This window comes from Sinocyclocheilus grahami, unplaced genomic scaffold, assembly GCF_001515645.1.
Source record: "Sinocyclocheilus grahami isolate Dianchi unplaced genomic scaffold, SAMN03320097.WGS_v1.1 scaffold772.1, whole genome shotgun sequence".
NCBI classification, from domain to species: domain Eukaryota; kingdom Metazoa; phylum Chordata; class Actinopteri; order Cypriniformes; family Cyprinidae; genus Sinocyclocheilus; species Sinocyclocheilus grahami.
Window position 1 is genome coordinate 128,011 of NW_015505951.1, and position 12,003 is coordinate 140,013.

Genomic DNA, 12,003 nt, shown 5'->3' on the forward strand with positions numbered 1-12,003 from the left:
TTTGACGTTGTATTTTGTTGTTGCATTCAAGCAATTGACGCCGAACTGCCGCTAATTCAAAAAAGTGAAAGTAAAATGCGCACGGCGCTTTCAAGCTATTTAAAAACGAAGGAAAGTGAGGAAAAGAGGGAACGCCCCCACGGTGATACCGGTGTTGTCACGCGTCGATTAACCGGTGGGAAAATTTCCTCACCTTCACAAACCTTAAAGCTATCTCTTTGTCATTCTCAGTTTTTGTCCTTACCAGCTGGTTCAATGATACTGTATATTCAATATATACTGTATATTGTTAACATATAACATATATATATATATATATATATATATACACACTAAAATACACTAACACTACCATAAAACTACCATTCAAACAGTCTCAGAAAAAAAGGTGCAAAAGCTATCACTGGGGCTGTTCAGAAGGTACACATTTGTACCTAAAAATTCCATATTGGTATCTTAAACGTACATATTAGCAGTTTTGGGGGTAATGCTTTACAAGTAACGCGAGTAACATAATCAGATTACTTTAACTAGTGAAGTAACGCATTACTTTTTAATTTAGATGGAAATATCTGGGTTACTTTTTTCAAATAAGTAACGCCACTTTGTTACCCGTGTATTGACTGACAGCTGTCATGTTGGAGTAAGTGCAGAGGCGTTGTTTGTGCTGTGTGAACATGATGCTTACTGTAGTTCTAGACTAAATGTGAACATGCATTTATTCATCTCACCTGCACAAAAACAGATTCAGCATTCCTCAAAATGAATAAAAACAGTCAAACTCAAGAATATTATACAAACCTGCAATAATAAAATGTTAAATAAGATAAATATAATTTATGTATTTAATCACATTTTATTAACCAATGTCTTTGCTTCTGACCTTCGATGATCCAATTCAACCGTACTAAGCAAAAATGACACATTTGTTTCATTTTTGTTATTGCTGAATAGTTGAATATTCTTCTCCTGCGTCATATTCTTCATGCAATATGTTTGAGCTGCGCCCTCTACTGAGGCTTATTCATTTCACTTTTGTTGTGAAAAGGGCTTTTACATTTGTAAAATAAGTTTTTTTTATATTAAAAACAAACAAGCAAGCACTGCCTAAAAAAAAAAAACTCAAAAGTAACAATACATTACTTTCCATAAAAAGTAACGTAATTAGTTACTTTTTAGGGAGTAACGCAATATTGTAATGCATTACTTTTAAAAGTAACTTTCCCCAACACTGCATATTAGTATCTAAAGTGTACATATTAGTATCTAAAAAGTTAAAAAGTGCACCTTTTGAAAAGTTACTGTCACAGTGACAGCTTTTGTTCCTTTTTTTCCTGAGTGCATACAATGACTTGAATGCACTACTTCTTTGATGAACATGTTTTAAATTTCTGTATTAAAATTAATTAAATTCAAGTAAAAAATAAACCTGTAAACCTGTTGTGACTGGTTAAGGAACTTTTTAAGGTGGTAGTCAGTTGTACATAATCCAAGCTGCTCCCATCTGGACCAAACTGTAACCCTTTATGTATTTATAGGCACATATGTTCATACTGCACCTGATTGTACATTGGTTTGTTCTTCCAGGAATTACCATGTGTTCTACTACCTGCTGGCAGGGGCGAGTGAAGAGGAGAGGACATTGTTCCACCTCAAAAAGCCTGAAGAATACCATTATCTCAATCAGGTACGGCCTGATACTGCTGCATGCACCATACTCACCATCAGTGACCCTATTTACTACTGGTATTAACATTCGTCTCAGATGATCCGATAACAAGTGGTCAGCCGAGACACATTGCCATTCACATCTGGCATTAACATGCGTCTCCTGTGACCACTTGAGATCGAATTTCATTGAGGGGAGGGTCTCTGATTTCATGTCCACTTACATCACTTACTATGTCAGTGTGTCACTGCATGTTGATGTCAGGCTTACGGAAGATGTTCCGTGAAGTTTTGTGGGCATTTCCAAATGTTTTAATTGCTTGAATGTTTTCTTTTTAAGTCTAGTCTGAACTAGCTGAAATAGTAGACAGTTATTTTGTTGTCCATTGGGTGCATCAAGACACATGTGTTTACATGAAAGTAATATATACAAAGAAAACATGCGTTTCTCAACATTCTTATTCTTATCAACATTCTTTCTTATGAGAGATCCACTGTTTACACATGGAGCTGTCCACATATGACTGAATATCCTGGGATGTTTTTTTTTTGTATTTCCCTCCATGGAACACAAAAAGAGAGATTTCGGAGAATGTTCATTCTGCTCTTTTCCATACAATTAAAGAATGTGGTAACCTGGGGTCTATATCTTTAAAAAGGCACTATAATATAATTATTCAATATTCAGTTAAATTCAATAAATAGAATTAGTCAATAACAGCTTGGACATTCTGCTATAACTATTGTATTGCTTCTTTAGTGTGAGTAAATTATGATTTTAGGAATAATTTATAGATTTTGTTTATTTTTATATATATATTTTAATAAATAAAAAAATGCTATCAGTCAGATTCATCTTATTTATTTATTTATTTTTTAATTTTTTGGTTAATGAATCAAAATGTGAAAATGTGAGTGTAGGGAGGCTGAGAGGGAGTTGTACAAAAAGCATACAAAATAACTGTTGATCAGCACTTCCTGCATACTGATGTCTTTTGCTCCATCATTTTTTCACAAAATCAGTGACCTAACTTTTTTCAGGTGCTGGAGCTAGAGTGTCCCACTTTAGTATGTAATGTCCTCTGACATGATTTTGTGTGACAGTAATAACTACACACTGCATTGTCGTGTTTTTTTCTGTTTTATGACTGGTGTCAACCATTGTTAAGGTGCAGTACTGCTGCCTACTACGATATATTTTTAACCTCATATTTAGTAGAGCTGGATGTTGTTATGTTATGTGTAGTGAGAAGATATCAATGTTTAATTTTTTTTCATCATAAGTACCTGTATGTCAGGACCATGGCGCGCTGCCTCCGCTCTTAAAAATCAACAAAGCTTTGTTGACAAAATTGGATGGCAGCAGTTTTTTTTTTTTTTTTTGTCGTGTGCCCTTGTGGAGTCAGTTTTTGTCATGAGTGCGTGTCAGGCAGCTGCTCTCTGAGGCCGTAACAGACCCATTGACGGATTCACTCTCACTGGGCAAACAGGAAGGAGGGGAAAATGGAGGAAACAGATTCCACAGTTCATTCCTTTCAGCTGGCCCAGTGGTCTCGCACACAGAGACGCTTTAAAACCTAATCCCCCCACAGAAAGCAGCCCTCCTAACATGCCCCTCATTTCCATAACACACACCTGCCTCATGCTTTTGTTTCTGTGTGAAAAGCTGTTGCATGCAGCCGTCCAGTCTTTTGTTTGTGTGTAACTATTTATGTCTTACGAAATGTTAAATGCTCAGGAATATTAACACTGCATGTGTTAATAACAGTTTTTGTCTAATATGTCTGTGTTTGTGTGTCTTCCATTGCGAACAAACAGCTCAAATCTGCAGTCTGATTGGCTAGCTTTCACATCACACACTAAAAATATCAAAACCACTAGTGGGTTTTTGGTTGACTAGACAGTCATCATGACCCATTCCTACTCAGTAATTTTGACCAGCGTTTGACAGTCACTAGCAGAGGTCTTGGGGTTTCTCATACAGAGGATCTCTGTTGTCTCCTGTCAAGAATCCCTCTTTTTGTCCTTGATCTCATGTGTCCATCTGGCGCTGGCTGCACACACAAACTCCTCTGTGCAGTTACATATTCAGCTGGAAAAACAGAAATATCAAGTTAGGATTACATACAAAAGTCGAAGGCTCCAGTGAGCTGAGAAACTTAATAAGGAAGAAACTTTAGAGGTGTGAATTCTTGTCATTTTTTCAAGTAGCATTATAGTTGCTCTTTCTTAACTTCCGTCTCTAATGTCTTAAAGCCTCAAAAATGTGGAGAATTCACATTTAAAAAAAAAAACATTCAGAGAAATACAGTATATGCCCAGTTTTGGCTGTGGTTGTAGTTGTTTTGCTTTGCTAACAGTCAAACCGTTTTGAGAACTTGTTTAGGCAAGAGCAAATACTAAATGTTATATAAATGTTTTCGTTAACGTTTCACAGTAAGGTTCAATTTGTTATTAATGCATTAGATGCAACAAGCAATCAACAAGTTTTACAGTATTTCATTTATTAATTATATAGAATACATATCAAATTAACCATGATTAATAATCATTGTTTTTCTTGTTAGCTATTGGAATATAAATGTCAACATACTGTATACAGCCTCATTGTAAAGTTTTACCAGATTCTTTAAAAATTAAAGAATTTTATAAATCCTTATAAAGGTAAACATTCATTTCTCCTGGATATAAAAATGAACATATAACCCATTTCAAGATCTGTCATCTCAGTGTGTGCTGTCTTTTGTCATAATCTATTTGTTATAGATGTAATTTTGTGTTTTTGCTTTGTCGGAATGGAATGCTAGCATACTACTAAATAGCCTATTAGTAGTAGGCTATTTATTTGAATTTGCTGAATGTATTTTGATTCCCCAAACTGAAACAGTTTGTTGGGTGCAGCAATGTTTCAAACCATGGTATGCTGCACTGAAAAACCAGTCCAGTGTCCAGAAATGTCCAGTCCAGTCACATAATAAGTTAAGAAAGACATTGAAATTGCAGTTAAAATTGAATGATCAAACTGTAAATTGGAGATTAAGTCAATTGCGTTATGGGATAACTCCTACTGCACCTTTTAGCAAATGTAGTGGGTCATCGGAGTATTCCATGTGTAATTTTGTGCACATTATACTGTACGTACTAAAGAAAATAGTATGAGTAGTGTGGCAGCATCCCATTCCGAGCATAGCCTTTCTGTTTCTAACCCAGAGTATGTGGCTATATTCTATAATGCTTTTGTTCTCCCATTTAAAAACTGCATGTGTTTAACAGGCATTGTGTGGAATGTTGCTCTAAACCCATCTACCTTACTTCCAGATGACAAAGAAACCTCACAGGCTGCACTGGGAAAATTACTATGAGAACGAACCGGTCAGTATTGAAATAATGTGTCGTTGCTGTACAGCGAAGAGTCACTGGCTCCACAAATCACTTTCCATATATAGCTTTTCCTTCGCACAATACACCACTCCCATCCTCTGTGTGTATGTGTGTGTGGCTCGGGATGTAATTAGTGTGCTCACTGCATCTCACTGGCTTTCTCTTAGGCTGTGCATATTGTTTGGTCATTGTGTTTTAGAGGTGTTCCCTGATCTGCCGTCATGCAATTCTTCTGCTTCTATAAATAGATTGAACTCTGGGCATCTCGGTCAGATCTCTGTTGGCAAGTAAACACAACAGTTGATTGGATAAGACTGATAAGCAACAGTACAAACAAGCTTTATTTGCATTGGGAGGGTGCTACAAATGTAAACTTGAGATCTTAGACTCTAAGGACATGGAGAACTTATCCCAGACTTCACTAGCTGAGAATGAATGGGTTAAATATTACTAAATAATACTGTTGTCACGATACCAACAATTTTGTAGTCACGTAGTACAAATACCAGTAAATTTCATTTGAAAAACATTTAATGTTAAATCAAATTAGTTACGTATTAATGCTAATAATAATTATAAGTAAATAATACATTAAAAAGCATGTTGCTTTCAAATTATTTTCACAGAATAAATATTGGTCAAGGTCACCTCGAATGGGGAGTTTAGACAGCTTTACAAATCAAATATAAAATATGTTTATAGTGACGATTGTATATCAGTGCTCTAACAAAAATATAACAAATAATATATAAGCCCCATAAACTTCCATTAAACAGTCAAGTGGATTAATGTGGATTTTCCTTTTGTTTTGGCAAACTTGAAGGATGAAATAAAACCTTTGTCTATAGTAATTTATTAAAAAATCGGAATAACGCCTAGCATTTTAATAGTGAATTTCCTGCTCCCTGTTTGATGGCGTGACTAGACTACTGATGGAGATCTGATTGTTTAGTGCTGTAAACATTTTTTTCATGCACTTGGAATCGAGCAAAGCCACGTACTTTAGATTAAGCTTGATTTCAAGAGGTCTGAGATCAACTTTAACACTCTTCATGAAAACAACTCACACAAACCAATGACCAAATCAACATGGGTATGTTGGCATGATTGTTGTTTCTGATATGGTTGTTGTATTTCCTGATTGTTGGTTCAGTGTCTGCATGTTCTCTGTCAGGGGTCTCAAACTTTCGGCCCCTGGATATGGCCCCTAAATGTCCAACAACAATAGATTGCTCGTTATAATAAACATTTACTCTGCTGAAGTCTTTTTGAGGTGCTGCACAACTGCTTTTCTGAAAGAAACAATAGTTTTAATGAGAAATATCATATGAATTGATCGCTATGTGTTTTAGCCCTTGAAATCATGAGGCCACTAAACCTGGAAAGCATAAACAATATATTAATAATTCTGAAAACACTTTTTGTCATGACTACTCAGTGCTTTACTCGTCTGCCATGATAATTAATCTTTAAATTATCTTCATTTTAGAGCTTTTCTCCAATAATTTTGATATGCAGTTGATTGTTATAATCTAAATTCATCAATTGGCATACAATGTTATTAATTAGACCAAAAATTTTCATTTTAATTGAATGACAGGCCTAGTATAGTATATAGTTCAAATTCATGATTCTAAAAACACTTGCAGACACTTAAACTTTTATATATATATATATATATGTGTGTGTGTGTGTGTGTGTGTGTGTGTGTATTCCATGTAATTTGAGTTTGAGACCCCTGCTGTTTATGCCCGGTTTTGGACTTCCTGTGCTGTGTTTTAATTCACAGTGTACGTTATCATGAATGATTGTTTAAATAAACAGCAATCAGAAGGTAAGTGTTCATAATGCGTTAAAGTGCACAAGAAACATGAAGCTTCTGTACAGAACCATTGCATTGTATCCATGTCATTTTGCTTCAAACCCAAAGCATAATATGTCTGTCTGTTTGCTCAGGTCTGTTTTGGTTGAGAAGTTTTACAATGTTTAAGGTTTTTTTTTTTTTTTTTTTTTTACATTTCCTACCCTGAAAATGTGAATGAGAAAAAAACAAATCAGCAGGACTGGGTTCAAACCATAAAGCTTAGAGTTTCAGCAGTGTTTGCCTTTCCACTGCTCTGGTATGCTATAATTTTGGCATCAGTAATGAAGCGAGGCGATGAAGGAGACACTGTCTCATTAAGGGGAGGACGTGTGTGTAAATTTGACTGTGTTGTTGTGAGTAGGAAGCAGTTGCTCTGCCAGCTGGAGCCGACCTCTGTGGATGGCATAAGTCTTGCTTCCACATCTCCTTCACAACATTTTGCACCACTATAGTGAAAGAGCAGTTAGAAGTGCTGACAGCCCTTGAAATTATTAACTAGAGATGCAGCGATATAAAAATGATTGCCGATATTGTAAATCAATACTGTATAGATCAGTATTTAAAAAAAAAAAAACAGCATTTACACTAAGGGCCCTATCATACAGTACACCTGGCACATTGCGATGCCAGGCGTGGCGCAAATGTTTTTTGTTAGTTTCAGCCCGATGCAGTTATCATTTTCACGTCCAGCACGACCGTTGTAGCAAATAACAAATTTACTTGCGCCAATCTGTTCGCCCATGGGCGTGCTGGTCTGAAAACGAGGTGTGTTCAGGTGCATTGTTGGCATGTTGCTATTTTGAGGCAACTGAAAAAGATTGCGCCATTGACCAACTAAAACCTGGTCTAAAGTCATTGGCGCAGTATTTTATATATTTTTTATTTAGAGGGCGCCATGGTGCAAGCGCAACTGGATTTATAAAGGGAATTGGAGATGAGACTCTGATGTGTTTATTGCACGTTATGCCCAAAAGACACCCATGACTCAATAAGAGAATAGGTACAACCCTTTTGGACCATGTGCCTGGGGCGCTGACCGTTTTTTTTCCATTGTTTTCGTAGCACCCTCCCAAGTGGATTCGGACACGCCCTAAGTGCACCTGCACCATGTGCTTCAAACCATGCGCTTAGATTGTTAAAATAGGGCCCTAAGTCGCCAATCTATAGTTTTACAAGATAAAAATACTTGGTAAATAAAATTTTATTTTAGAATTTTATCATTTTAGTGCTCTTGAACAAAACAAAACAAAAAACACAACACAACACAACACAACACAAAAAAACTAAACACAAAAAACACAAAAAAACTAGACAAAAAGCACACAAAACAAAACACAAAACAACAAAAAAATGGGTAAAAATAGCCATCGTTATTAACATGGGCCTACTCGGAGCAGTAACTTTAAAAAAAAAATACAATATACAATTTACAATATACTTTTTTATACAATATACATCTCCTTCTCAACACTTTGCACGACTATAGTGAAAGAGCACTTAGAAGTGCTGACAGCCCTTGTAATAACAGCTAGCAATATAAATGATGGCTAACATAAAAATAAAAATAAAGTGCCAGTTTAGACTAAAAATAATTTGTAAATTGAATCATATTGTAGTACTTTTGGGTAAATAAAATAAATAAACCAAAAAAAGCCGTCATTATCAGTATGGGCCTAATCAGACCAATGTCTTTTTCCATGCATTCAAGCACCAATACAGAATTTTACAAGCGAAATTAAGAAAGCAGACATCAAAGACAATATTGGCTAAAATATGTCCTGTTATTAACTGCTTCCAGATTTGGCTTAATGAGGCGTTTGCATTATCTTGGCCAGTATAGTTACGGTCACAACATATTGTGTATGTTTTTAACACTACATTGAGAACTACAGATCTTGCAGATGGGAAATTTCTTTCATGCTGCGATTTCTGAAAGTATAAATTGATTCTTCCAAATTTACTTTGTGGGATGGTGCACATACACCGCTTCACTGAAAATGCTTTTCTTGTTCCATTTGATGGAATGGATCAAGTCATAAATTGCTACTTTTCGTATTGCCTTTGCTGGTGTGCCAGATTTCCAACATGTGTGTAAAAGGCAAATCACTCTGAATTTTCCACTGCATGGGCAGAACATGCATATGCTAACATTCACCAGGGCCCTAATTTTCAACCAAAAAAATGTCGGCTCTTGTTTTTTTTTGACCAAACTTCATAATGACATGGTGCTCCGAGTCAATCAACCAAACCCTGACAGTTTCTCTCTGGAGCGTTGGCAGCACGTAAGCCCCCCCAAAAACCAAAAAGGCCGCTCTACTGTACACATTTGTGTTTGAATGCATACAAGCAGCTGAAACGCAACATACTATTAGCTTATTATGTGTTAATGTGCTGTAGCATTTTGGATACATTAATGGAACATCATCATGTTTATAAGTATTTTGAAGAGATACTAGAGGTGATTCAATTATACGATTGCATAGCAAACCACCATGAGGAAACCTCAGACTGTGACTGTGGTGTGAACTGGTGTTTAATTGTTTGAAGTGCGTGTAACCTTTCTTTTCTCGTTGAAATCAGCAGGATTGCTTCACAGTTGAAGGGGAGGATCTTAAACATGACTTTGAGCGCTTGCAGCTGGCTATGGAGATGGTGGGCTTCCTTCCCGCCACGCGGAAACAGTGAGTTTGTCCAAAACACTGGCCCCCTCATGCACATACACAAAAACATTGCATGCAATTTTTATGACTCAAAAAAAAAAAAAGGAAAAAGTTCTCTATTCCAACCTGTATGGATTATATAAAAAGATGATTTGTATTTATTTTTTTATTTACCAATAAGTTAAAGGAATAGTACACCCAAAAATAAAAATTACAAGCCATCCTAGGTGTATATGACTTTCTTCTTTCAGACGAATACAATCGGAGTTATGTTACAAAATGTCCTGGCTTATCCAAACTTTAATAATGGCAGTGAATAAGGTTTAAGATTTTGAAACAAAATAAAGTGCTTCCATCCATCATTAAAAGTTCTCCACACGGTTAATAAAGGCCTTCTGTTTGTGTAAGAAACATGAACAATTTTCTTTTCCCTTGCAGGATTTTCTCTCTGCTGTCAGCTATCCTTCATTTAGGGAACATCCGATACAAGAAGAAGATATACCGTGATGACTCCATTGACATCTGCAATCCTGAAGTTCTGCCTGTGGTATCAGAGCTGCTTGAGGTACAGGATCATTGAATCTCAAAACACATTGTTAACTCTACTGTAAGCATTGTCATTTGAACTGACATGATTTCCTTGAGGTCATGTTATTCTGAACGGGCATGTCCTTTTTGTTAAATGCAAAAGGACTTTTGAAGAATTAACAGTACTGGTCACTCTTTTCAGTGTAATAGTGTAAGGAGCATTCAAGCTTCAATTAGGACACCGAAGTAGCATGAAAGTAGTCCATACAACTTTTTGTTTGATGTTCCCCATAAAAATAACTGATTATTCACTGATCATGTTTACGTCCAATGAGCTTTTTACGCAAGAACCACCGCTACCAGTAAGTTTGTTAAACTCGAGAACTGATTTATAAATTAACTGCATTTATTAATGAACTACATTTGATGAAGAACTTGCTCTGCAACCATTAAAAAGTACTTCTATCTTGTGTAAATGTGTGTAGGATCAATGAAATCATCTGGATGGGCTCAAATCCGCCGTTTTGTCATGTGACATCAGTTGTGCCGCTTTACAGCTATTCACAGCTCCTCTCCCCTGGCCCCATAGTATAGTAAAGTGTCCATCAAATGCACACTTTGGAATCTAGGCTGAAGTAGTAGGTCATCTGGGTGTTTTTCACCTCCTGTTTTATGAATACTATTAATTCGGACATACTGCTGGACATGCAATCTTTATTGAATAATGAAGATTTAGAATATAGCGTTTCAAGCTCTATATGTTCAGACTCTGCCACATTCACCATACACACATTTCAAGATATTTGGAAGAGGAAGGCTCGGTTACTTTTGCACAGGATTTGGTCAGCAAACTGGCCTACTCAAGGAAGTAGATTGAGTTCCTGAATGAAGGCCATGGAGCCCTGTACTATGGGCCTACAGGAAATAGGATGTGATTGCCCAGACCCTTTGAACTCAACACATACATAATGTATGTACATACCTCTCTATACCAGGACCTCTTGTGGCCTAATAGCGTGATCAAAGCAAACCTGGCCTTTATCTGTAGACACACACCTTCATGAATCTCTCTGAAGAAAAGAGAGAATGCAAACTCAAGTGTTTTTACATTTGCCCTCAGACAGCAAAGGAAGTACGTGCGTGTGTGTGTAGGCCTGCTTGAACCTTGAAAACACCGTAATATATGCAGATGAGGCCAGTCCAGAGCTTTACAAATCTGTTCACAATTATAGAGTTGAATGACTCAACATCAGGCCCAAAGAGTTTATATAATTAGTACATTAGATGTAGACATCTTTGCCAGTGTGCATAGACCAGACACATATTTTTTCACAGTTCACTGCTGGGTTCATTTCGGTCCTTTAATGTGTTAATGAACAAGTGTTGGCCTGTGTTGAGGTCTCTTGATTGTCCACATTGTCTCTGGCACCATGTGTGCAGACTTTGATTTGAAACAGTTGTGTTGATATACTGCTAAGGCAATATACTGTAGTTTATTTGCTAATATCATTATAGCTGTATTGTTTTTATTTGCTATATTATTATACTACATTATTGTTAGAATATAGAAGTGGATGAATACGACTTCATTGTGTTGCATTGCAGTCTCTCTCTCTCTCCAATTTTCTGAGTGCTACCGGATGTTTAAAGGACAATTCAACATTGCAGGCCCCAAAGTCAACAGCTGAAAATAAATCTTTCTCATGGCCATTAGTGCCGCTTGGTGCAAGTAATGTTTTTCTCCATGTCCATCTATGTAACTAAACACATCTTGAATTAAAGCTGTAGCGTGATCCATACGTTTCACTGCGGAAGAAGCTAGAGATTTTTCGATATAGTATGAATGAATGCAGACTGTACAAGTCCTAGTAGCTGTCTGATTGTGCCTTTGTATGTTAAAAA

At 36.4% G+C, this 12,003-nt stretch overlaps 1 protein-coding gene across 1 annotated transcript in view; it reads left to right on the top strand.

Moving 5' to 3' along the window:
• The window catches only part of LOC107561438 (unconventional myosin-IXa-like), a 134,982-nt gene that overhangs the window by 75,280 nt on the left and 47,699 nt on the right, over positions 1-12,003 (top strand). Inside the window, exons 5-8 of the mRNA XM_016245880.1 lie at positions 1,588-1,687; positions 4,987-5,040; positions 9,494-9,594; positions 10,012-10,138. Coding sequence (XP_016101366.1) covers positions 1,588-1,687; positions 4,987-5,040; positions 9,494-9,594; positions 10,012-10,138 — 382 coding nt within the window. The remainder of the gene's footprint in view (positions 1-1,587; positions 1,688-4,986; positions 5,041-9,493; positions 9,595-10,011; positions 10,139-12,003) is intronic.